General features: G+C 40.6%; 2 protein-coding genes across 2 annotated transcripts in view; both read left to right on the top strand.

The window, feature by feature from the left end:
* The window catches only part of LOC126010906 (histone-lysine N-methyltransferase PRDM9-like), a 100,649-nt gene that overhangs the window by 34,030 nt on the left and 38,653 nt on the right, over positions 1-27,966 (top strand). The window lies entirely within an intron of this gene.
* On the top strand, positions 549-1,675 carry LOC126010929 (E3 ubiquitin-protein ligase PPP1R11). Its single transcript, XM_049774536.1, has one exon. The coding sequence runs from the start codon at positions 727-729 to the stop codon at positions 1,108-1,110; it is 384 nt and encodes a 127-aa protein (XP_049630493.1). The 5' UTR covers positions 549-726; the 3' UTR covers positions 1,111-1,675.

Below are 27,966 nucleotides of genomic sequence, written 5' to 3'. Positions count from 1 at the left end.
TAATTTTGTTAATCTGGCCTTATCCCCTTTACATGGGGTAAATGTTTCTAACTATGTACCTCTTCAGATGGAAGAATTAAATCGGTTTAGAAAAGCATGTAAAGAGTATGGCCCAACATCACCATATAGTGTGGAGTTACTAAAACTTTGGAATCATAACTCATCTTAAACTTTGTATGATTTTAAAACAATCGCTAATATATGCCTGTCATCTAAACAGTGAAAGGAATGGGAAATGTTCTATTCAGAATGTGTAAAAGCCAAATTATATAGCCTGGATGGTACGAAAAAAAAAAAAAAAACAAAACAAGTGGCAGGGGTTACTCTATCATATGAATTATTGATGGCAGAAAATCAATTTGCAAATATTCAGACACAAGTGGTTTTACCTAAAGAAATCTTAAATTTAATTAGGGATATTGCATTGTCTTCATGGGAAAAATTGATTCTAACAGCATTGGTAGAGGAAACTTTTTAAAAATTACCAAAGGCCATTATGAGCCATTTGTAGAGTTTGTGGGTAAGCTTAAAGATGCGCTGAAGGGGTTAGCAGGGTCTGCCCAAGGGTTGGGAAAGCGGAGGCCCAGGAGAAGAGGGGAGAAAGGAGGCGGAGGATCCTGTTTACTTCGCTTCCTCTACCGATTCCCTTAGCCTCCAGGGGACCCCGTCAAAGGAAAGGGCGATTCATCCTTCTTCCTCCCCTCTTCTTTCTCCTTAGCCTTAGCCATGGCTGAGGCTGGGCCCGGGCGGAGCGAGACCGTCACCGAGACAACGGTTACCGTGACAACCGAGCCCGAGAACAGGAGAAGATTAACCATCAAGCTTGAGAATCGGAAACCAGAAAAAAAGGTAGAATGGACAAGTGACACTGTGGATAATGAACACATGGGACGCCGTTCATCAAAATGCTGCTGTATTTATGAGAAACCTCGGGCCTTTGGTGAAAGCTCTACAGAAAGTGAGGAGGAAGAAGAGGAAGGCTGTGGTCATACACACTGTGTTCGGGGCCACCGCAAAGGACGGCGCCATGCAACTCCAGAACCCACTCCTACCACCCCTCCCCATCCACCTGACCCTTCCCAGCCCCCTCCAGGGCCAATGCAGCACTAAATTTCTCGCTACCCTACCATTCCTGTGTGTGAGTATCTGACCCTTAGTTATCCAAGTGGCTATTGGGGACTAATTCATTCTCTGGATCCCTCCTTTCCTCTACTCTGCCTGACAGAAGAGGGAAAAGGAGAGTCGACAGAAATCCTAGAACTCTGACATGCTGCTATTCCCAAACTCTGACTTCTGGGTTTCCCTCAGCCTTCATAGTACTCTTCTAGAGATCCAGACATTTTGGTCCCTGTCTCTTCTCTTTGTTCTTACTGCCAAACTGCCAGTTCTTTTGGACACTTGCACTCTCAATTTGAGTCCCAAAAATTTACATTGGGTTTCCAACAACCCCAACTCTTACTGCCAGAGTCTCAGTCAGATTCTAGGCAATCTTGATCCAGTCATGTTAATCCTGGCTTACAGCTCTTCATTAATGTATTTATATTAATCTTAATTCTCCGACTTTACCTGTGGGATGTGAGGGCTTTTGGGAGACCTTAGGGTCCCTAGTCCTTTGCTTTCCCTACTGCCCATTCCCCTCATTCCCTCAAGAAGAATTAGGAGAGAAGTCTTTTTATTCTCACCTTAAATGGAAAAAGAAATAGTTATGACCTCTCACCTATTATGTGACCTAGAATTTATGACAAAACTGGCTTCAAACAAGACTTCACTAAGAACCAGCTATCTCTTCAGTCTTCAGTCTTCATCTCTGGAGATAGATCCATCATATTTCCAGCTAGTTCTCTGCAAGAGGAAGGAAGGAAAAAGGAGAAAGCCAAGAAAGGGGGTATATTCGTAACAATAATTCTTAGACCTACTTAGACTCTGATGTTTTTTACTAGCCCAGGTATCCAATCCCCTAACTGGATCCTCTCTGTAATCCTTTTTCCCCTTTCTGAGATCAGGATGCTTTCTAGGCTGCTTTTTGCACAGGTCATTCAAATCCATACCACCACTGAGATCTCATTTATTGCCACAGATGCGCAAAATAACCCAACATCAAAAAAAAAAAAAAAAAAAAAAAAGATGCGCTGAAATTACAAGTCAAAGGTGAGGAGATGAGGAACTTCCTAGTAAAATCTTTGGCTTATCATAATGCAAATTTGGCCTGTAGATTAGTATTGAATACATTAAATGAAAAAGGCAGATGTGAATGATTTCCTCTATGCCTGTCGGAATGTCTATGGGGAACACCAAAACCCACCCCACTTAGATTCGGTACAAACCTTTGCAGTTACTGAGGGAACGATGCCTTGCTACCCACGGGGACAAAGCACTTCCTGAAAACCAGGGCTTTGCCCAAAATGCAAAAAGGGTCAACACTGGGTGAAAGATTGCAAATCTGGAAACCTCATTGATAATAACTGAAGGAGAGATTTCAACACAATCCCCAGAATAGGCCCCAGGGAAAAAGTCCTTAGCCTTTCACAGACCTTTCTTTTATACCCCAGAATGAGGTACCACCCAATGGTGGCAGAATCAGGTACCACCCTAGGGTGGGAGCAGAATGCCAGGTTACACCCTAGGGTAGGGCACAATCACAGATCAGGGTAGGGTCAGTAACATAATAATCCCATTGAAATGTTTACATACACAACATAGATAAATGTAAGAAGTCTGGAGTGAAAACTGCAAAGGGCCTTCCTCAAACCTAACACCAAAGGATTGATCACAGTGCACTCTTCTGGGCTTGCCACAAGAACAGAGCCCTGTGTCTGTCCTTTTGTTTGATTACACAGCTGCCTACATTTCTGGAGTTCACAGACTCTGTCCTCTCCCTCTCCCCTGCTATGCTCTGTGTGATGCCAATTCTAAGTGGCATCCAGTCATTCCAAATTTCTCAAACTAGCAACCACTGCTTAAGTGTTACAAAATATACACTGACTTCAAGGTCTGAGCTTCTGAGATACTCTAGCAGGTAGTACTCTTTCTTTTTCTTTTTTTATTCATAGGATTTAATATAAATTTTAAATTAATATATTTATTTAAACACCTTGATCACAAATATGATTGTAGCTGGGTTTCAGTCATGTAAAGAATACCCCCCTTCACAAGTGCAATTTTTCCATCACCAATGTCCCTATTCTCAGTCCTCCCCACCTCACCCCCACCTGTACTCGAGACACTCTACTTCCCTAATTCATTCACATTGTTATGATAGTTCTCAATGTAGTTATTTCTCTAAGTGCACTCATCACTCTTTTTGGTGAGTTTCATGTTGTGAGCTGGACCTTCCAGCCCTCCTCTCTTCTGTCTCTGGAATTATTGTAAAAATCTCTTTTATTTTTCTTAAAACCCATAGATGAGTGAAACTATTCTGCATCTATCTCTCTCCCTCTGACTTATTTCACTCAGCATAACAGCTCCTGGAACCAAACTCCCTCTGGGACATTCTTAATACTGTTCTGACACCAATATGTGCGGGTTTTGATATGACATCCTGACAATGAGGAAATGGCAACAATTTGGTCTAAGTGCAGGTTGTCTTCCTTCACCTCCTAATGATAAGATGATCAGAAGACATGTCATCCTTTGATTTGTACAAAAGCCAACTTCGTTATCTACAGAAGATTGACTGTGACAACCATGACTGGGCAGAACTTATCCTGGAACCAATAAAAAAGATACTAGTCTAGGCCTTGGTCTATGATCTGTATAACAACCAAGGTCTCTAATTCCAGAGGTCTGCCTGAGACAACTGCAACCAAGCAGATCTTCTGGAAACATCCTAGGCTTCATCCTAGGATGGGGACAAAAGCCAAGACCACCAACTAATGAAGACTGATTAAAACAACAGTGATGAAACACAAGTCCTAGAACCATAAAGACTCCATCCTAGGTTCCATCATTTGACCCATGCAAATACCAAGGTCTCTAGCTACAGAGGCATGATTTTATCATCCACAAAAGACTGGAAAGTTTCCAGACCACCACAAAAGTACCTAGGGGAGAGACAGTAAAAGAACATGAATGGAGCCAGTAGTTATTCCCATGACAGTATACTTCAAGGGCAGAGAAACCCTGTATCTCTTTTTTTTTACCATAATGGAAAAAGTATTAGATTTTTTCTTCTTTATATGAACATCTTGATTACATAAATGATTGTGATTAGGTTTCAGTCATGTAAAGAACACCCCCTTTACCAGTGCAACATTCCCACCACCAATGTCCCAAATCTCCCTCCATCCCACCCAACCGTCACCTGTGCACCAGACAGACTTTCCAGTTCACTTATTAATTCACTTGACTATGGTAGTTCTCTGTGTAGTTATTTCTATAGCTGTACTCACCACTCTTTGCGGTGAGCTTCATGGAGTGAGCTGGCATTCAGGCCCTCCTCTCATTGTCTCTGAGGATTGTTACAAAAATGACTTTTATTTTTCTTAAAACCCATAGATGAGTGAGACTATTCTGCATCTTTCTCTCCCTCTGACTTATTTCACTCAGTATGATAGATTCCATGTACATCCATGTATAGGAAAATTTCATGACTTCATCTCTCCTGACAGCTGCATAACATTCTATTGTGTATATGTACCACAGTTTCTTTAGCCATTCTTCTGTTGAAGGGCATCTTGGTTGTTTTCAGAGCCTGGCTATTGTGAATAGTGCTGCAATAAATATAGGTGTGAGGAAGGGGTTTTTGTATTGTATTCTTGTGTTCTTAGGGTATATCCCTAGGAGTGGAATAGCTGGGTCGAATGGGAGCTCAATTTCCAGATTTTGAAGGAATCTCCATATCGCTTTCCATAGAGGCTGTACTAGGCAGCATTCCCACCAGCAGTGGATAAGAGTTCCTTTCTCTCCACATCCCCACCAGCACTGATTGTTCTCATTCTTTGTGATGTGCGCCAATCTCTGTGGTGTGAAGTGGTATCTTATTGTTGTTTTGATTTGCATCTCCCTGATGATTAGTGACGAGGAGCATTTTTTCATGTGCCTTTTGGCCATTTGTATTTCTTTTTTTTTTTTTTTTATCAAAGTGTCTGTTTATTCCCCCCCCCCCTTTTTTTGTGTTTGGGCCACACCCGGCGGTGCTCAGGGGTTACTCCTGGCTGTCTGCTCAGAAATAGCTCCTGGCAGGCACGGGGACCATATGGGACACTGGGATTCGAACCAATCATCTTTGGTCCTGGATTGGCTGCTTGCAAGGCAAATGCCACTGTGCTCTCTCCGGGCCCTTCTCCCCATTTTTTGAAGGGATTAGATGTTTTTTCTTGTAAAGTTCTGTCAGTTCCCTGTATATTTTGGATATTAGCCCCTTATCTGATGGGTGCTGGGTGAATAGTTTCTCCCACCAGTGGTGATTCTTGTATCATGGGCACTATTTCCTTTGAGGTGCTGAAGCTTCTCAATTTAATGTATTTCCATCTGTTGATCTCTGATTCCTCTTCTTTGGAAAGTGCAGTTTTCTCCTTGAAGATGCCTGCAGTCTCAATGTCATGGAGTGTTTTACTGACGTGTTGTTCTATATACTTTATGGTATCAGGTCTGATATCAAGGTCTTTAATCCATTTGGATTTTATCTCCGTACATGATGTTCACTAGGGGTCTATGTTCGCTTTTTTGTAAGTGGCTAACCAGTTCTGCCAGCACCACTTGTTGAAGAGGTTTTCCCTGCTCCACTTAGGATTTCTTGCTCCTTTGTCAAAAATTAGATAATTGTATGTCTGGGGAACGTTCTCTGAGAACTCAAGCCTATTCCACTGATCTGAAGGCCTGTCTTTATTCCAACACCATGCTGTTTTGATAACTATTGCTTTGTAGTATAGTTTAAAGTTGGGGAAAGTAATGCCTCCCATTTTTCTTTTCCCTAGGAGTGCTTTAGCTATTCGAGGTTGTTTATTGTTCCAGATGAACTTCATAAGTGTTTGATCCACTTCTTTGAAGAATGTCATGGGTATTTTTATGGGGATCTCATTAAATCTGTATAATGCTTTGGGTTGTATTGCCATTTTAATGATGTTAATCCTGCCAAACCATGAACAGGGTATGTGTTTCTATTTCCGTGTGTGCTCTCTTATTTCTTGGAGCAGGGCTTTATAGTTTTCTTTGTATAGGTCCTTCACATCTTTGGTCAAGTTGACTCCAAGATATTTGAGTTTGTGTGGCACTATTGTGAATGGGATTGCCTTCCTGACTTCCATCTCTTCCCTATTATTATTGGTGTATAAAAAATCCATTGATTTCTGTAGTTTGATTTTGTAGCCTGCACCTTGCTATATGAATCTATTGTTTCTAGAAGCTTTTTGGTAGAGTCTTTAGGGTTTTCTAAGTAGAGTATCATGTCATCTGCAAACAATGAGAGCTTGACTTCTTCCTTTCCTATCTGGATTTCCTTGATATCTTTTTCTTGCCTGATTGCTATAGCAAGAACTTCCAGTACTATGTTGAAGAGGAGTGGTGAGAGAAGACAGCCTTGTCTTGTACCAGAATTTAGAGGAAAGGCTTTTAGTTTTTCTCCATTGAGGATAATATTTGCCATTGGCTTGTGGTAGATGGCTTCAACTAGATTGAGAAAGGTTCCTTCCATTCCCATCTTGCTGAGAGTTTTGATCAAGAATGGGTGTTGGACCTTATCAAATGCTTTCTCTGCATCTATTGATATGATCATGTGATTTTTCTTTTCTTTTCTTTTTTTTTTTTTTTTGGTTTTTGGGCCACACCCGGTGACGCTCAGGGGTTACTCCTGGCTATGCGCTCAGAAGTCGCTCCTGGCTTGGGGGACCATATGGGACGCCGGGGGATCGAACCGCGGTCCGTCTCCTAGGCTAGCGCAGGTAAGGCAGGCACCTTACCTCGAGCGCCACCGCCCGGCCCCGATTTTTATTTTCTTATTGTTGATGTTGTGTATGATGTTAATAGATTTACGATGTTAAACCATCCTTGCATTCCTGGGATAAAACCTACTTGGTCGTAGTGTATGATCTTCTTGATGATGCATTGGATCCTATTTGCCAGGAGTTTGTTGAAGATCTTTGCATCAGCATTCATCAGGGATATTGCTCTGTAATTTTCTTTTTTGGCAGCGTCCCTGTCTGGTTTTGGTATCAAGGTGATGTTGGCTTTATAAAAGTTGTTTGGGAGTGTTCCCGTTTTTTCAATTTCATGGAAGAGCTTGGCTAGGATTGGTAGTAGCTCCTCTTGAAAGATTTGAAAAATTCATTAGGAAAATCATCTGGGCCTGGGCTTTTCTTTTTGGGCAGATGGTTGATTACAGTTTCACCACCAGTGTTGTCCTCCCTCCACCCCTGTTCCCAGCATACATCCCATATCTCTGTCATTTGCCCCCTGGACTGCTTATATAACTGCTCCCCTCTGTGTATAGCTTGTTGTAGATTTGATATAGATTCTGTTGTCATTGACTTTAGGTTTTTTGTTTAAGTCTGATTTTTTATTTCCACTCAATGTTCATATGGCTTTTTCGTCTTGGTACCCTCCATTCCCCCCCCCCCCATTCATGAAGCAGAACAAGGTGATTCAAATTATGTGATTTTGTTGAAAAAAAAAACTGGAAGGATTCCGTCTAGAGTAGTGGTCAGCAACCTTTTTTTTTCAACTGAGCTAAATCTCACCAAAACCACGATTGAAATTTATTTTGAGAGCCACATTTTTTTTGTTTTTTTTTTGTTTTTTTTTTTTTGGGTGTTTTTTTTTTTTGTTTGTTTTGGCAGTGCTCAGGGGTTACTCCTGCCTCTATGCTCAGAAATCGCTCCTGGCAGGTTCAGGGGACCATATGGGATGCTGGGATTTGAACCACCGGACTTCTGCATGAGAGGCAAACACCTTACCTCCATGCTATCTCTTTGGCCCCAAGAGCCACATTTTTAAAATTGAAAATACATAGGATGGTACACTGGTTTTAGTTTCAATAATTTTTTATTGAGAATATTCTGTATGCAAGTTTCCACATAGGTTGGGAGGATACAAATAACACAACTTATAAAACAAAAACTTTAGAACAATATTATTAATCAATAATATTATATTCCAAAAATTTGCCTTACAATGTAGAGAAAATTAATCCTGACAATGACTGACTAAGTTACAAACACTAATGTGAACATTGGCCTTGCATTTCCTTGGATAGTTTGAGTAAGTCAGGTTTGTATATTGTTGTTTTAATTTTAGGCACGATTCCAGGTTCTCATCGATGAGACGAGTTCTCAATTTACTCTTGATAAGATTCATGTTTGAAAATGATTGTTTGGGGCCCAGAGAGATAGCACAGTGGCGTTTGCCTTGCAAGCAGCCGATCTAGGACCAAAGGTGGTTGATTCGAATCCCGGTGTCCCATATGGTCCCCGTGCCTGCCAGGAGCTATTTCTGAGCAGCCAGCCAGGAGTAACCCCTGAGCACTGCCGGGTGTGGCCCAAAAACCAAAGAAGAAAAAAGAAAATGATTGATTGTATAAATATGTAGACCCAAACAAGGAAAGAACAGCAAACACTAGCATTTTTAGTTGATTACGTGAGTCAGGAATACTATTCCAGGTGTTAAAATCAACATATCTTCCTTCTCCAGGTCTTTCAAAGCAGACCACTTGTGCTGTGAACTAAGTTCACATTTGTGTTTCTCCAATCTTTCTACATTAGCACAAAGACATTCAAATTTTGAGCTCCACAGTTTTTTGTTTTTTAAATCCAAAGATTACATTTCAAAGTTGTCAACGTTGATATTAAAGGGAGAAAATTTTAATTCTGTTACAGTGGCATCCAGATTTTTTAACAAAGGCTAACGTCACTTTGCTGTTTCTGAAATTCTGAAACCTCTTGACAAAAGCTTCCCTCATACTTAAAAGTGCTGTTTTAAAATAGGTAACGTCAATATCAGAATTATTTTCTTGGCAATGTTTCAACAGGCTTGGAAGTTGAATCAAAGTTTCTCTGTCAAAATCTTGAGCAAAAAAAAAGATAATTTGTTTTCAAATGGAATAACTTCTTTATCTAACATAAAAAATGTATTTCCTTTCCCCTGTAATTTATGTTTAAGCTGATTTAGATATGAAGTAACATCCACTATGTAATACAGTTTTTTTTTTTTTTTTTTTTTTTGGTTTTTGGGCCACACCCAGTAACGCTCAGGGGTTACTCCTGGCTATGTGCTCAGAAGTTGCTCCTGGCTTGGGGGACCATATGGGACACCGGGGGATCGAACTGCGGTCCGTCCAAGGTTAGCGCAGGCAAGGCAGGCACCTTACCTTTAGCGCCACCGCCCGGCCCCGTAATACAGTTTTTGAATCCACTAATCGTTTGTTAATTCTGGATTGTGAACAACCTTCTCGAGGAAAAATGCTTTGATTTCTGCTAATAAGGAAGCAAAACGTTTCAAAACGTTTCCTCTTGATAACCAAAATGTGCTGAAAATTTGAAACCTTACAATATGGAGATGAAACAGGTAAAAGAGAAAAACCTTTTAACAATTTTTGAAAGCAAGGACAGTGTTCCAGAGAAAAGTAGTGATTTCGCTGAAAGGGAAAAAAATCGATTGACACTTTAGTGTGTGCTGCAAGAAACTGAACCAAAATACACACAAAAACAAAAAAAGGCACTTTGTTAAAGGCATATGTTATATCATAAAGGAATTATGATAGAATGCCTGAAACATTTTAAAAATATTTTTTCTTTATGCATATTTGTTACAAAATTATTCATACTTGAGGTTCAATCTTAGAATATACACCACCCTTCACCAGTGCACTTTCCCCACCACCAATGTCCCTGTTTCCTTCCCCTTCGCCCTCCTCTGCCTCTGTCAGGGGCAGGCATTTTGCATTTTTTTTCTCTCTATCTCTCTTTTCCTTTATGACACTGAGGTTTGCAAAATTTTCTTTATGACACCATGGTTTACAATATTGTTAATTAAAGGGTACCATGCATGCCACTTATTCATTTTCAGCATCCAGTTCTTGTCCAGAGTGATATGTTCCAACTATCAATGTCATAATGTACCTTTCTCTATTCTAACTGAACTCAACACTTTTTTATGGCAAGCTTTCTATCATGGACTAGTCCTCCTGTCCCTCATCTCTATTTTCTTTAGATATTATTACCATATTGCCATTTATTATTCTTTTTTTTTCTTTTTTTTTCTTTTTTTGGTTTTTGGGCCATACCCGGCGGTGCTCAGGGGTTACTCCTGGCTGTCTGCTCAGAAATAGCTCCTGGCAGGCATGGGGGAACATATGGGACACTGGGATGCGAACCAACCACCTTTGGTCCTGGATCGGCTGCTTGCAAGGCAAATGCCACTGTGCTATCTCTCTGGGCCCGCCATTTATTATTTTTATATGCCACAAATGATTATTCTGTGTCTATATCTCCTTCTACTCATTTCACTCAGAATAATTGATGTGTTGATGTATGTACAGATGATGCACTGTTCATGGCTCAGTTTTTTTTTGTAGTCACAAGTGACAGAAGTTGCACACCTGTACATTGTATCCACTCATTGTATGATAGACTGAATTCAAAAAAACTCCCCGCTGAACTAAACTCTGTGACAGATGACACAGTACAGATAATGTGAAATTCACAATTGTGATCAAATCCAGGCTATTCACCACCTTGGGTGACAGTATGGGTGCCCACTACTAGCATCTTCCCCATGAAGAAGTGAAGTGGCTGTTCAGGGGAAGGGTGCTCTCTCGCCTTGTTGGAAGAGGGAAGAAGTAGTGTAGTTCCTGTGAAAGCAGAACTCTGACTTTGTACAGCCCCAGTTAAAAAGGAATGAGTAGCTAAGCTTGTGTATTTGGCAAACATTGTTCATTTTCTCTATGAATGTAATATTTTTCTTCAGGGGAGTTTCACAAGTAGTTTTCACAGTGAGACATAAGATGGATGTGTTAAAAAAATTGGATTCTGGGATAGCTGTGTCTGAGAAGAAGATATTGAAATGTTTCCATTCTTGCAAAAAATTTCTGATTGCCACTTATATCATGCAGAAAGTAATAATCAATATGAAAAACAGCATTTAAGGGCATTAGCTCACAACGTTAATCATGAGTACTCTGAACATGAGAATCCACAGAAAACTCTGGGTTGAGAATCCCTTCAGGGAAGATGCCCACTCTTGTGCAAAATAAAATATGTGTTTTAAGATCACTCCAGGCATTGTATTTCTAACCTCCCACCCCAAATCTAGTCTGAAGAAGCAGGGTAGCAGGAAAGAAATAATAAATCAAGCTAGCCAGGAAAGGATGATCATGGAGGCCATGGCCTTTTACCTAGTACTCTGCCTCGAGCCCCAAAAGCTAGAACACCTCTTTCTTTATTAAAACCAATTCCCAATACCAGGAGGCTTCAGGTCTAGAGAGAGAGCCAAAAGTACATATTCAGTGGACTTTTACATATAAAAGGAAGAAGTTTAAGAAAGGATGACGTTGGGGGAACACCTTTGTTAAGGGTTGATACTGGATATCATCTTACACTCTTGGAGCCAGTGCCAGAGCTGCACACAGGGCGTGCACTGACAGAGGCTAGGAGCAGAGTCCTGACTTTTGGAGCAGCCACTCGGGACACAGAAGAGCCAAATTAAAGTGTAAAGAGCTACATGTTGCTCTCGAGCTGCAGGTTGCCTACCACTGGTCTAGAGGTTATAAATGTCAATTTCAAAGAAGAAAGGGATAAAAGAAGAAAAACAAACAAAAAATCAGAAACTACAAAAAGAAGCACCCAGCTACTAAAAACAACCACTATCATATAATAACCACAGGAATGAAAGAAAATTTAAAAAAAATGAATATGAAAAAAGAAGAAAAAAAAGAAAAAAGAAAAGAGAAGTAAAAGAAAATATATCAAAATAAATAAAAAGAAGGAAAAAAACTCAAAAAAAACGAAGGAAGGAGGACTGATATGACAAGGTTTTGTGCTTTTTTTTTTTTTTTTTTTGGCAAAGATGCAGTAAGTTTTGGGGAAATTAGAACAGGAATTCCCTTGGCCTAAGAGATACATGGATGGTTTCTCTGCTCTTGAAGTGTACTGTCATGGGAACAACTACAGGCTCCTTACACGCTCATTTTCACACCCCAAGGACTTTTTATGGCACCAGGAGGCGTTCTGCTCAGTTGTGGATGATAGGGATCTGGGTATTTTCACAGGTCATAGGACGAAGTCTAGGATAGAGTCTTTCTTTATGGGTCTAGAAGTTCTGTTCCTTCACTATTGTTGTAATCAGTCTTCTGTAATTAATGGTCTTGGTTTTTGCTCAGATACTATGATGAAGCCTAAGATGGAGTCTTTCCTTACGGTTCCAAAAGTTTTGCTTATTTGCAGTTGTCAGAGTTAGACCTCTGGAATTAGAAATCTTGGTTATTGTACAAATCCTATGCCAAAGCCTAGGCTAGGATCTTTCTTATTGTTCCCAGGATAAGTTCTGCCCAGTCATGGTTGTCAAAGTCAGTCTTCTGTAGTTGGCGATCTTGGGTTTTGTACAGAGCAAAGGACGATGTGTCTTTTGATTTCATCTTACCGTTAGGTGATGAGATGGGGCAACCCACTCTTAGATCAAGTTGTTGCCGTTTCTTCATTGTCAAGATATCATATCAAAGCTGGAGCAAGTTGGTTCTAGAGTAGTATTCGGAATTTCTGACGTGGGAGTTTGGTTCCTGGTGCTGTTGCAAGGAACTGTGTTGGTTCTACGTCTGGATCTGGGGTTCGAGGATGTATGGTTGCTGTCTGATCACATGGAGTCCAAGTTGGGTCCACATGATACATGTTCAGAGAGGGAGGCACTCCTGTATTAGAAAATGTATAGGTTCTTGAAAATTTTACTGGGACTACAGAGAATAACGGGTTGAACAACCAAGTATGCCTGGATCCCAGAGTTGGTCTTATGCCAGAAAATTTCAGGGGTAAGGTCTCCTTGTATTTAGGCTAAGGCTTTTCCTTTCTATTTCCCCCATATTTTGCTGGACCTTTGCAAACAACAATTGCCACTCACACTGTTTTTACTGTATTTTTTAACTTATCGTTTTAAAAAAGAAGAGCTTATTAAACTATGCAGTAGTGCTTTAATGTGTTCATTGATAATTCAATAATTTTCAAAAATATACTTGCTACTGAACTTTTTCCTTTCTCTTCCATCTCTTTAGTTTTTCTTTCAATTTTCTATTTTTTTTAATCATGCTCCTTTTGGTCTTCCTGAAAGAAATGTATTACGATCAGTTATGTCAACTATGTGATACATTTTCTTTAAATAAATAATAGGAAAAAATGCACAGGTTCTTATCCCTAGTAGATAAGAGCTTGTTCCTGTGCATAAGATTTCCCCTTTTTTAGAGTGCCTATGTAAACAGGAATGGTACCATATTATATTGCTGGTTCATTTGAGGTTAAGAATGACAGGCTACACAATTCGTGGTTTTGACCTGAGCTTTTTTCAGGCAAAACTTCTTCTAAGTTTTCATACCAAGCAGAACCAAAACATTTGAAGTTAAAGAATAATATATATATATAAATAGAAGAAATTAATAAAAATAAATTTGAAAAAAGTAATTAAAGAAAATAAGTGATGGAGGAGGCTACCTTTACATTTGGTAATGTACTCACTAAGAGGTATTATTTTAGAGGTTTTAAATATACAGAGGAAATATAGGCATCCCCTTTAAGTCTGTTGAGGTATTCTCTTGGTGGGGTGAAATCCAGGGCACATTTTCATCACATACCATGGTCCTGTTGAGATTGAGAAATGATTTGCAGCAGTAAGGGATCAGCTGGCAGTCTTTCTGGAGCTGACTCTGGTAGCATGCAACAGTTCACATTGTGCAGGGGGGGGGGCGGGTGAGAAGAAGGGGCACAGCATGACTCAGCAGAAGTGTTGGTTGTAGTTTCTTGCCAGGGCATGAGATGTCAGACTGATAAGATGTTGCTTTGCTTTGGGAGCTGGATGGTGGTTTATTGGGGCAGGAGGTTGGTCTTGGTACCTAACGGATTAAGAACTGAGGGTAAAGAGGGTTAAATAAGAAGGGATAATGGATCAGGATTGGGGGATGAGAGGATAGAGGGATTTCCGAAGGAGGGGGGAGCGATAATATATAAAAGGGACTATATACACTATAGGCATGTGTTGTTTACAGTTTACGTTTGGCAATCAGAGAGGAGTCCACTGTCTACCTACTCATGTCCACATAGACAGACATTAGAGAGCTATTCTTTTATTTATTTTTTGTTTTTGGGTCACACTCAGCAGCACTAGAGTTACTTCTGGCTCTACGCTTAAAAATCGCTTCTGGTAGGCTTGGGGGACCATAGGGAATGCCAGGATTTGAACCATCGTCCTTCTACATGCAAGGCAAATGCTCTACCTCCATGCTATCTCTCCGGCCCCAGAGATCTATTCTTTTTTGTTTGTTTGTTTTTTGGGCCACACCTGGTGATGCTCAGGGGTTATTCCTGGCTATGTGCACAGAAATTGCCCCTGGCTTGGGGGACCATATGCACGCTGGGGATCGAACCATAGTCCATCCTAGGTTAGGCATGTGCAAGGCAAATGCCCTATTGCTTGCATCACTGCTCAGGCCCCTAGAGATTTATTCTTAAGTTGTTGGAGGCCTGACCCTCATAGGATGGGTCTGAGCTCTTAAGAAATACTTGAATTAAGAAAAAATAAATAATTAGCTAATATATAGATTAGGAGAGAAAGAAAGGGAAATCAAAAGATAAGAGAGAAGAGAAAATAAAGATTAGCAAATTTAAAAATAAGTTAAAAAATAAATTGGGCTGGTGCATTGGAGATGAAAGGTTTTCCAATTTCTAGGCACATCATTAATGACGGGTGAGCTTTGTTATATGTAGGTTTCAGGGTTAGATAGTGGCCGGAGCATTTTAGGATAAGGATAGTTTTCATGTTTAGAGTACTAACCAGTATGGTAGTGAGGACTATAAGGGGTGGCTACCCTATGAATTGTCCTCCACCGCATCTTAAGTATGGAGGTTCCTTTAGTAAAGAGAAACTGCCAATGTGGGCTTTATTTAACATAGATTGAATTAATGAAGAAGAAGGAAGGAGAGAAGGAAAGAAGTAGGAAGAGGAAAAAAAAGGAAATGGTAATTTTCAGAAATGTATTCGATGAGTGGGATATGGAACATAAGTCTGTGGTATGTCGTTGACTGTTTCAGTGGTCTGAATGATCATATGCTTAAGGTCCTAATAGAAGATAAACAAAAGGAAATGGGTAAATTGTAGTGTTTTATTAAGATATTGTCATAGTAAGCACTGTAATATAGTATCTACTATGGTTGAGCACCGAGGCATAAAATTAGGGTATCCACCCTATGTTTCCAAGAACCACTGTGGACAAAGAAGCTGAAGGGTTATTTTATGCCTGATAAAATTAAGGCATTAAAACATATTGCTAATTATCACTGCAGTGAGAGTCTTTGGCTTCCAATCATATTTTGCACTTGCTTCAGTGGAGAAATACATTAGGATGTTGTTATAGGCCTTTGTAGTTAGAGGTTGAACAGCTGTTTCCGTTGTTGCTGGTTTCTTTATGGTATAATGGTTATTTTAGGAGTGCTATTGCTGGGTGATATGGCAGCTCAATTCTGAGTTTACTGAGCACCCTTCATACTGTTTTCCATGGGGGTTATACCAGGCAGTGTAGTGTTCCCATCAGCAGTGGATGAGAGTTCCTTTCTTACCAAATCCCCACCAACAGAGATTGGTCCCATTTTTTTGCTTTGTTTTGTTTTTGGGCCACACCCAGCAGCGCTCAGGGGTTACTCCTGGCCATCTGCTCAGAAATCACTCATGGCAGGCACAGGTGGTCCCGTTATTTTATTTATTTATTATTTGTTTGTTTGTTTGTTTAGGTTTTTCGGGACACACCCATTTGATGCTCAGGGGTTACTCCTGGCTAAGTGCTCAGAAATTGCCCCTGGCTTGGGGGGACCATATGTGACGCTGGGGGATTGAACTGTGGTCCTTCCTTGACTAGCACTTGCAAGGCAGACACCTTACCTCTAGCGCCACCTCGCCGGCCCTGGTCCCGTTATTTTTTCTGTGTGCTGTACTCACTGGTGTAAGGTGGTACCTCATTGTTGTCTTGATTTTAATTTCCCTAATGATGAGCGATGGTGAGCATGTTTTTATATGTCTATTGGCCATCTTTTGTTCTTCCTCAGAGAAATATCTATTTATTTTTTCTCCCCATTTTTCTATGGCTTTATTAGGATTTGTGGAACTAACCTTTCTGAGTGCTTTGTATATACTAGATATCAACCATTTATTTGATGTTTTGAGCACAAAATTTTTTCCTATTCCATTAGCTGTCTTCTAGTTTTCACGAGGTTTTCTTTGGCCACACAGAAACTTTTTAGTTTGATGTAGTCCCATTTATTTAGGTTTGAAGCTATAACTCCTGCCATTGGCATTCCATCATCAAAGACTGTTTTGAAGTATAAGTCTTGGTCTTGAAGTGTTCTTTTTACCTTTTCCTTAATGAACTTTATAGATTTGTGTCTGATTTCTAGGTCTTTAATTCATTTTGAGTTGATTTTGGGGGGAGGGTTGGGCCACAGCCTTTGATGCTTAGGTTACTCCTGACTATGTGCGCAGAAATCTGCTCCTGGCTTGGGGGACCATATGGGACATCAGGGGATCGAACTGTAGTCTATCCTAGGTCAGCCATGTGCAAAGCAAACTTGCCCTACCACTGTGCCACCGCTCTAGCCCCAATATTGAGTTGATTTTTGTGTAAGGTGTGAGTTATGGATCTTTTTGGGGGGAGGGATGGTTTGGGCCACACCTGGTGATGCTCAGGCTATGTGCTCAGAAATCACTCCTTCTTGGGGGGCCCTTACGGGACTTCAGGGATCAAACCAAGGTCTGTCCTGAGTCAGCCCCATGCAATGTAAATTCCCTACCGCTGCGCCATTGCTCTGGCCCTGGATCAATCTTTAGTTTCTTACAGGTAGTTATCCAGTTGTTCCAAAACCATTTGTTGAAGAGATTGTCTTTTTTCCACTTCAAGTTCTTGGCTCCTTTGTCAAATATTAGTTGACCACATATTTAGGGGTATGTTACTAGAATTCTATTCTGACCCATTGATCTGAGACTCTGTCTTTGCTCCAGTATCATGCTGTTTTGATCACTATGGCTTTATAGTAAAGCTTCTTGATAGGCAAAGAAATTCCACACAGTTTCTTGTTTTTCAGTAGGATTTGGCTAACCTAGGTCTTTTGTGGTTCCATATGAACTTTATATTTGATTGTTCTGATTCCTTAGAAAATTGATGTCTGAGGGTTGGAAAGATAGCACAGTGGTGGGGCATTTGCCTTGCATGTGACTGATCCGGGAGGGACCTGGTTTGATTCCCAGAATCCATATGGTCCCCCAGTCTGTCAAGAGTGATTTCTGAGTGCAGAGCCACGAGTAACCCCTGAGCACCTCCAGGTGTGGCCCAACAACCAATAAATCCATTAATCAATAAATAAAGTTTTTTAAACCTGAATTTGGATAGGAATTGCATTGAATCTATATAGTAATTTAGGTAAGATAGTCATTTTGATGATGTTGATTCTTCCTACCCATAAGCACGGGATGTTCTTTCATTTCCTTAGGTCCTCTTCAATTTCTTTCTGAAGCATTTTTAAGTTTTTTTGTATAGGTCCTTCACTTCTCTTGTCAGATTGATTCCTAAGTACTTGGATTTTTGGATACTCTTTTAAATGGGATCAACTCCTTAATCTCTTTCTTCTTTGCTGCATTATTTGTGTAGCAGGGGTCCTCAAACTTTTTAAACAGGGGGCCAGTTCACTGTCCTTCAGACTGTTGGAGGGCCAGATTATAGTAAAAACAAAAATTATGAACAATTTTCTATGCACACTGCATATATCTTATTTAGAAGTGAAGAAACAAAATGGGAATAAATACAACATGTGGCCCGCGGGCTGGAGTTTGAAGACCCCTGGAAAGAATGCTACTGTCTTTTGTGTATTGACTTTGTAGCTAGCCACTTTGTTGTATTGGTTTATTGTTTCTAGGAGTTTTACTGTGGACTTGTTAGAGTTTTCGATGTATATCATCATATCGTCTGCCAAAAGAGATAGTTTGACTTCCTCTTTCACTATTTGGACTCCTTTGATTCCCGTCTCTTGTCTGATTGCTATTGCTAGGATTTCTAGAACTCTGTTGAATAAGGGTGGAGAAAATGGAGTCTTGCCTAGTTCCTGACCTTAGTGGAAATGCTTACAGGTTTTCACTGATAAAGATAATGTTGGCTGTGGGCTTTTTCTAGATAGCTGTGATTATCTTGAGGAAGGTTTCTTTCAACCCTATTTTGCTAAGTGTTTTCATCATGAATGAGTGTTGGATTTTGTCGAATGCCTTGCCTGCATTGATTGATGTGATCATGTGATTTTTGTCTTTCTTGTTGTTGATGTAGTGTATGATGTTGATTGATTTGTGTATGTTGAACCATCCTTGCATCCCTGGGATGAAACCCACTTGTGTTTTTATTTTTTAAATGTCTTAATTTGGGGGCCGGAGAGATAGCGTGGAAGTAGGGTATTTGCCTTGCATACAGAAGGATGGTGGTTCGAATCTGACATCCCATATTATCCCCCGAGCCTGCCAGGAGCGATTTCTGAGTATAGAGCCAAGAGTAACCCCTGACCCAAAACCCAAATAAATTAAATGTCTGAATTTGGATAGGAATTGCGTTGAATCTATATAGTAATTTAGGTGCGATATCATTTTGATGATGTTGATTCTTCCTACCCATGAGCATATGATATTCTTCCATTTCTTAGGTCCTCTTCAATTTCTTTCTGAAACATTTTGAAGTTTTTTTGGTGTAGGTCCTTCACTTCTCTTGTCAGGTTGATTCTTGGGTAATTGATATTTTTGGATACTCTTTTAAATGGTATCAACTCCTTAATCTCTTTCTCCTCTGCTCTGTTACTTGTATAGAGGAATGCTACTGACTTTTGGAAATTGTCTTCTCTGCATTGATTGATATGATCATGTGATTTTTTTTGTCTTTCTTGTTATTGATGTGGTATATGATGTTGATATCCTTGTATCCCTGGAATGAAATCTACTTGGTCGTGGTATATAATCTTTTTGATGTATTGTTAGATTTGGTTTGCTAGGATTTTGTTGAGGATGTTTGCATCCATGTTCATTGCTGAGATTGGTTTGTAGTTTTCTTTCTTGGTGGTGTCTTTGTCAGCTTTAGGAATGACTGTGATATTAGCCTCATAAAAAGAGTTAGGAAGGATTCATGTATTTTAAATGTTTTGGAAGAATTTGAGGATCAATGGCAGTAATTCTTCTTGGAATATTTGATAGAATTCACCTGTAAAACCATCTGGTCCTGAACTTTTGTTCTTGGGGAGTTTCTTAATTACTGTTTCAATTTCCTTAAATGTGATTGGCCTGTTTAGGCTTTCTCATCCACCTTATTAAGTCTTGGAAGATGATATTTTTTCAGAAATCTGTCCATTTCTTCTGGGTTCTGTAAATTAACTGAATACAATTGTTAATAATTAGCCCTCATGATGTCATTGTTTCTTGATGTTCTGTTGTAATCTCTCTTCTCTCATTTGTGATCTGATTTATTTGGATGTTTTCCCTTTATTTTTGGTGAATCTTCCAAACGGTTTGTCTTTCTTGTTTAGTCTTTCTAAGAACCAGCTCCTGGTCTCATTGATTTTTTTTCTTTTATTGTTTTCTTTGTTTCCCTGTTGTTTATGTCTGCTCTGGTTTTATTTCTTTTCTTCTGCCTGTGCTTGGGTTTCTTTTCTGCTGCATTTCCAGGTCCTTACGGTGTTCCTTTAAGTTGTTAATTTTGCCATTTTGCTCTTTCCTAATGTAGACCTGCATTGCTATGAATTTCCCCCTAATTACTGCTGTTGCTGTATCCCACAGATTTTGACAATTTGTCTCTTCATTATCATTTGTCTCAAGGAATATTTTTATTTCTTTCTTGATTTCCTCTTTGATCCAATTGTTGTTGAGCAGATTGTTTGTTAATCTCCAGGTGCTGGATTTTCTCCACACCTTTTAACAGTCATTCTTGATCTCTGTTGCATTGTAATCTGCTAGAGTGCTTCTTATGATCCTTTAATTTGTGACTTTGTGTACGTTAGATTTATATTCTAAAGTATTTCTATTCTAGAGAAGGTCCCATGTGCACTTGAAAAAAATGTGTATTCTGCTTTCTGGCGGTGGAAGACCCTGTATTTCTTTTAGTTTTGCATTTAGGGCTCTTATCTCCTTGCTAGTTTTCTGCCTAGTGGATCTGTCTAGTAGTGATGGTGGTATGTTGAAGTCTCCTACTGCTATCACATTTCCTTCCATATGCTTCTCTAGATTTGCAAGCTGACACCTTACATATTTTGCTGGCTCTACATTTGGTGTATAAACATTTGTCAGAGTTAGTACTTCTTGGTTTAATGTTCTCCTGATCAATAATAAGTAGTGACACTCTTAATCTCTGAGCACTTTCTTGAGGTTGAATGTAATTTGGTCTGATATAAGAATGGCTGTTCCAATTTATTTTTTTCCAGTGATTGAATAATTGATTTCCATCCTTTTATTGTAAGCCTGTGTGTATCCTTTTCTTTTAGGTGTGTTTCTTGCAGGCAGCAGATATTAGGTTTTTGTTTTCTAATGCAACCCTCTACTCACTGTCTATTAATGGGGGAATTTAGTCCATTGGCATTTAAGGAGATTATCAACAGAGAGGGTTATTGTGTCATTGTATATTGTATAGGGTTGTTGTTGTTACAATTGAGTGTTTGGACTGTGTAATGCATCTCTGAATAGTTCATTTCGAGATGGTTTGGTTAGTGCAAATGGTGCATATTCTTTTTTGTCTGAGAATATTTTTAGTCTTCCCTCCCATATGAATGAGAGTTTTGCCTGGTAGTGGACTCTAGGTTGGAAGTTTGTTTTGTTAAATATTTTAAATATGTCATTCCACTGTCTTCTTGCTTAGATCGCTTCAAATGGGAGATCTGGTTTGGTTCTTATGTTCCTTTCTTTGTACTTGAGGTCTTTTTTCTCCCTTATTTTTTTTTTAAAGAATTCATCCTTCTCTTTGTTGTTTGCCATTTGGATTACTATATGTCTTGGTGTTGGTATACTAGGGTCTATATTATTGGGAACCCTTTGCCTCTTGAATTTGTACAGATGTCTCTTTCCAGAGGGTTGGAAATTTTTCTGCTATTATTTCCTTCACTACGTGTTCTTCCCCTATCCCTTTTTTCTCCCCTTCTGGTATTCTTACAAATAATTTTTAGATAGCATGGAGGTAAGGCGTTTGCCTTTCATGTAGGAGGTCATCGGTTCGAATCCCGGCGTCCCATATGATCCCCCATGCCTGCCAGGAGCAATTTCTGAGCCTGGAGCCAGGAATAACCCCTGAGTACTGCCAGGTATGACCCAAAAACCACAAAAAAATTTTTTTTAGGCCACACCCGTTTGATGTTCCTGGCTAAGTGCTCAGAAATTGCCCCTGGCTTGGGGGGATCACATGGGATGCTGGGGGATTGAAGCACAATACTTTCTTGGCTAGCGCTTGCAAGGTAGATACCTTACCTCTAGCGCCACCTCACCGGCCCCAGTATTCCTACAACTTATAAATTATTTCTTTTGCCTTTGTTCATTAAGTACCTCACATATCTTATGTTTTGTCTCTCATTTCTTTGTTGACTTCTTTGTTGCTGCTAGCTTGTATTTTGTCCTCAAGTTTATCCATTCAATACTCTATGTGTGTAATTCTGCTATTGTGGCTTGCTAGTATTTTCTTTTTCTTCAGTTCTGTTTGTAGGAACTCTGTCATTTTCTGATAGAGTTCTTGTTTGATTTGGGTGAACTGTTTGTCTATGGAGAACTTGGAAATGTATTAGAATTTCTCTCTGTATCCCCAGCTGCTGTGTCTTTCTTAGTTTACCCATTGTTCTTTGCATAGGGTGGATTAGGGTACTGGGGTTTCAGGCTTGTTCTTTATTTAAATGGTTTATTTGGTTATGTAGGAGGTGGTTGGAGGCAGATCTATTTTAAGGCTTATTTTCTCGGGGTGCACATATTTACCAAAGTATGGTAGATACGTTAAAGTCTAGTTGATTAGGTATTGGGGCTATATCATTTTAAAGGGAGTAAGAAATGGGCCTGCTCTGCCTAGCACTGTCTGGTGTAGTAATTTTCTTATTTTGGTTTTTGGGTCATACCCATACTCAGGGGTTACTCCTGACTGTACACACAGAAATCGATCTGGCTTGGGGGGATTATATAGAACACCAGGGGATCAAATCGCGCTCCATCCTAAGTCAGCCAAGTGCAAGGCAAATGCCTTATTGCTGCACCATCACTCTGGCCCCATCCGAGTGGTCATTCTTGTGTGTCTCCTGGCAAGATTGGATTTCTCCAATCTATTCCCTGATTCATGCATGCACAAGCTGTAGGGACTGAGGCACTGAGATGGCATCAACTGCACCTGTACTGTGTTTTGTGTTCCTAGGGTGTGCCTGTGTTTTTCTGTTTTCTAGAAATGATATTGCTGGAGCATATTTGTGCTCCATTTCCACTTTTTGGAGGCATATCCATATTGTTTTCCAGAAAGGCTGGACTAGACGGCATTCCCTTCAACAGTGAATCAGGGTTTCTTTCTCCTCGCATCCATACCAACACTCGTTCTCACTGGTATTCAGAGGCTACTCAAAATGCAGTGCTTGTGACTGACTCCCAGTGATGATGGGGATTTATGCAGTACTGGGGATCTAAGATATATGCCAAGTTGGCTGTTCTTCCCCTTTTTTCATTGTGGTCAGGGTTATTAGGTCAGATCCAGCATCATTTCCAGAGCCTCAGAGTCTTGGGGGTCAAAACTAGGGTCCTGCCACTTGAATTACAAATCTGTTCCTAAATATGACGTTTGGGCTTTTAGGAGACAGAGGTTGGGCTACACTACAAAGAGTACTACGAGAAGTACTCTTTGATTTGTGTCTAGAGATCACTCTTGGTAGTTCTTCGTGGACCAAATACAGTGTCATGTATAGAACTGGTATTATTGGCCATGGGTCAGGCTTAAACCATAAACTTTGTATTATGTCTTTCACACCTAAAATGCGTTTTTAGATGGAAAGACTCACATTTATATTAATTCACATAAAATCCTATAACCTAATCTTGGCTCTCTTGGTAAAACTCCTAGCTAAGCTCTTCCTAACCATATTAATATCTCTCCCCTAATAGGAAGTCACTAAGGATGGTTTTTTTTGGGGTGGGTATAGGCTACACCTGGTAATACTCAGGGGTTAATCCTGGCTATGTGCTCAGAAATTGCTTCTCCTCAGGGGGCCAAATGGGACACCAGATATTGAACCCAGGTCTGTCTTGGATCAGCAGCGTAGAAGGCAAATGCACTACTGCTGTGCTATAGGTCCAGCCCTCACTGAAAATGATTTCACCCCATGAAATCCAGTGTCACTACAACTCAGGAGAGTAAAATATCTTTTGAAACCACATTACAGAGTATTATGATTTCAGGGTGCTGTGTACAGAAAGATCTTTTGTCTTAAGATCTTATGTCAAAATTACCAGAATAGAGTTCAAAGTAGTAGTGCAGTGGGTAGGGTGTTACCTTCCATGCAACAATCTAGGTTAAATCCTTTGCACCCTATAGGAATTCCCCAGCCAGCCAGCCAGGAGTTCTTGCTGAGTGCAAAAACAGGATTGACCCCCTTATCACTCTGAGGTTTGGCCCAAAGATAAAAGATAAGTTTCTGGTTACAAACTTTCTAAATTTTGCACAATTTAGTGAATGCAGATGGAATGAGAATACCCTGTTTCGGGGCCAGAGATATAGTACAGCATTCCATTCAGTCTTTTAGGAGTGATCCCAGAGACAGAGCTAAGAGTAAGCTCTGGGCATCTCCAGGGGTGGCCAAAATCCAACCAAACTAAAACACCAGACTAGAAGCATGAAGGATTTTTCTTTCCTTACAACAAAATAAGGAAAAGCTAGGAGAACAAACTTCAACTTTGGTTCTGATGGCCTTGCCAACATCCACTCTAATTAAAACCTTTGTTTTTCAGCAGAACTAAAGTCAGAAGTCCATCCATGTCCCTTCTGCTCTCTGGCCTTCTTCATTCCGAACTTCCTCAGTCATCACATGAAACTTCGCCATCCCTCTGGGACCTTTCCAGGAACATATGCAAAAAAGTATCCTCAATCAGAGAATTTTTGTCTACCTGAGCAGAACCAAAGTCAGCAACATTCTGATCCATGTAATGACAAAGTTGATGAACGAAGGAATGACATACATGAAAATCAAAAGCAGAAAGAAACTCCATACCTTTGGCTAAGAAGATAAGGCATCAAAGATTTTCAGCAACCATCTCTAGACTATATCACAGTAAAAGAGGGAACTCTCATGAACAAATGTCAATTCAGGAAGAAAATCTCACAGGGCACAAAGCAAATCTAAAGCACACAGGAACAATAGTTGCAGGAGTAAGAATTTTAAGAGGCAAGTATGTAAGGTCTGGGCAAAGCTTCAAAGATGGATCAAATCTCATTACCCACCAGGGGACTCAAACAAAGGAGAAGACCCGTGTTGGTAGTGAGCGTGGCCGAGGTTTCAGTGAGAAGTCAAAACTCGTCCGCCACCAAAGGGGATGCTCTACGGAGAATTTCTATGTTTGCAGGAATTGTGGGCAAGTATTCATTATGCTTTCAGATCTCATCAGACACCAGAGGACACACAAAGGGGAAAAGCCCTATGTTTGCAGTGAATGTGGGTGAGGCTTTACAGTGAGTTCAGATCTCAAGACACACCAGAGGACACACTCAGGGGAGAAGCCCCATATTTGCAGGGAGTGTGGGCAAGGCTTCAGTCAGGGGTCAAAACTCATCATACACGAGAGGACACACACAGGGGAAAAGCCCTATGTTTGCAGGGAGTGTGGGAGAGGCTTCATTAACAGCTCATCTCTCAAAATACACCAGAGGACACACACAGGGGTAAAGCCCTATGTTTGCAGTGAATGTGGGCAAGGCTACAGTCGGAGATCATATCTCATCATTCACCAGAGAATACATACAGGGGAGAATCCCTATGTTTGCAGGGAGTGTGGGCGAGGCTTCAGTCAGGTTTCAATACTCAGCACACACCTGAGGACACACACGGGAAAAGCCCTATGTTTGCAGTGAATGTGGGTGAGGGTGTAATCGAAGGTCAAATCTCACCACACACAAGAGGACACACACAGGAGAGAAGCCCTATGTTTGCATGGGTTGTGGGCGAGGCTTCATTGATAGTTCATCTCTCAAAATACACCAGAGGAGACACACAGGGGAGAACCCCTATGTTTGCATTGAGTGTGGACGAACCTTCAGTAAGGGTTCACATCTCATTTCACACAAGAGGACACACACAGGGGAAAAGCCCTATGTTTGCAGTGATTGTGGGTGAGGCTTCAGTCGGAAATCACATCTCATCAACCACCAGAGGTCACACAGAGGGGAGAAACCCTGTTTTCAGTGATTGTGGGCTAGGCTTCAGTGAGCTGTCAGGTCTCATCAAACACCAGAGGAGGAGACACACAGGGAAGGAACTCTAAGATTGCAGTGACTGTGGGTGGGGCTTTTTTCATGTGTGAGGTCTTCTCAAACACCAGAGGATACACAGAAGAAGCCCTATATTTGCAGTGAGTGTAAATGAAGCTTCATTCAGGAGTCAACTCTCAGCTCACACAATAGGACACACCTTGGGGAAAAGCTCTACGTTTGCAGGGAATGTGGGTGAGGCTTTACAGTGAGTTCGGCTCTCAAGACACAGCAGAGAACACACTAAAGTGAGAAGCCCCATATTTGAGGGGTGTGTGGCCAAGAGTTTAGCCAGCTGTTGGGTTTAATCAGACACCAGAAGACACACAAGGGAGAAACTGCACGTTTGAAGTAGTGGTGACTAATGAACGGTAATCAACAGCTACCACAGCAATGCAATCACCCCGCACTCCATAACATAGCTGAGGATTTGGCCAGGTATGGAAGTGTACTGTCATCTCACTTGTATGTTTTACCTGGTGCACTAATAAACTTTGTGTTTATATAATTCTGGTTTCTAATATTTATATTCCCCTTGGAAGCAGTGAAGTATTGAAAAGATGGAAAATGCTGTCACAACTCTAAACAGAGTCAGTCCCTTAGAAAGTGAGAACAGTCAGGTTAATATATTAATCAGTTGATTACTAAGGCCAGGGAAAGAAATCTCATGTTTAAATTAAAGTCATTGACAGAAATCCAGAACTTTTGTGAAGTAAGGTGTATTTAATTGTGTTTTGCTTTGGGGTCACTCCTGACAGTACTGAGGATCACTACTTTTTGCTTAGATTTGTGTTTGTGTGAATGAAAATGGCTTTTTAGGGAACATCACATACTACCTATTCTGTAACTTTAGCTGGGTTATCTTGGATTGGAGAGAACAGACAATGAATGAGGAGTATTACGAGCTTCCAGGTGAGTTTCACATCCTTTAGAGCTGTTGCTTTGAAGAGTGCAAAGAGCCTTTTCTTTCTTCCCCATAAGTAATAAATGACATAACTAAAGTGAGCAGACCTCAGGGTATCTCCATATTCAGTCTCTACAACCACCGCCTCTTGAAAAAGGAGTGTGTGACCCTGAATCTGAGTCATGAAAAGGATTTTGGCTTTGGCCTTCTGGTACAGGATACTGGTCACTACCTTCCCAGTCATGTCAGAAGGTTGGTCTTTATCCTGCTACTGGAGGAAGCTGGGGCAATTCTGCATCCACTGATTTCAATTTTCTGTCTCTTCAAATACAGCAGAGATACCTTCACCAAGAACTCAGTCATATCTCTAGGCCACATATGGGCATCCACAGCTACTGTTGATCTCAGTGACTCCACAAAAACCTTATTTGCAGTGGAGCAGGAACACATAGCAGGCACATAGGAAGCAGGAGCAAGAGGGATGTAACCAGCTGACTCCATTGCATTCTTCCAGTCAGTCACTTGGACTTAAGAACTGCTGCAGCAGTCAAAGTCAGTCCTCCTATTTAGGAAAGGGCATTGCCAGCTTTCTAGGAACCATAGTTTGGCAGGTAAGGGTGACCAAGAACTAAGAACAACAGACCTGTTCACAACCTTGATTGAGTGAGCCTCAAGCGGGAGCAGGCTGACAAGACTCAAGGTTTCTGAATTTTGGTACATTTTTTTCAAACCCAAGCATTAGCCATGTTTGAAGAAGGCATGTCTGACCTGTGTCTGAACAAACTTCTAAAGTTGCTTTCAAGAAGACATACTAACCAAAGATACTGTCTCTAAAGATAGCATGAGGTCATGGAGAGAGCTCAAGTGGTAGAACACATTACTTGCACGTATGAGGCCCTATGATCCATACCTGACATTTCATGTCTCTCTTCCAACTTGACTACAAGTGGTCCCTGGCTTCTTTTGCATTGTTCTTTGTTGTCCCTAAAATCTTAAAATATATTTAAGGGCCTGGAGTTATAACAGAGAGACTTCGTTTTATTCCTAGTATCACAGTTTTACAAATCACAATCCTCTCCGTCCTGCAACTTTTTTCCTTTGTTTTAATTTTGGGGTCACATCTAAAATGATCAGGGCTTTTCTTGGCTTCTCTCAGGGATTACTCAAGGCAGTACTCATGGGACCATATTGGGTGTCAGGGATCAAAACTGTCAGTAGTGTGCCTGTCAAGTTCCCTACCCAATGTACTATCACTATGGCTCCAACCCAGCATTGCCTCTGTGCTCTGGAATTACTCCTGCAGTGTTAAGGGGGCATGATGGGGTGCCAGAAACCAACAGATTGGCGCATGTAAGGAAGGTGCCTGCTACACTATTATCACTCTTGGATGATTTTAAAATGTTTT

The sequence above is a fragment of the Suncus etruscus genome, chromosome 6 (genome assembly GCF_024139225.1).
Source record: "Suncus etruscus isolate mSunEtr1 chromosome 6, mSunEtr1.pri.cur, whole genome shotgun sequence".
In the NCBI taxonomy this organism is placed as follows: domain Eukaryota; kingdom Metazoa; phylum Chordata; class Mammalia; order Eulipotyphla; family Soricidae; genus Suncus; species Suncus etruscus.
The sequence above is the reverse complement of the archived record's forward strand: the minus strand, read 5'-3'. Positions and strand labels throughout refer to the sequence as shown.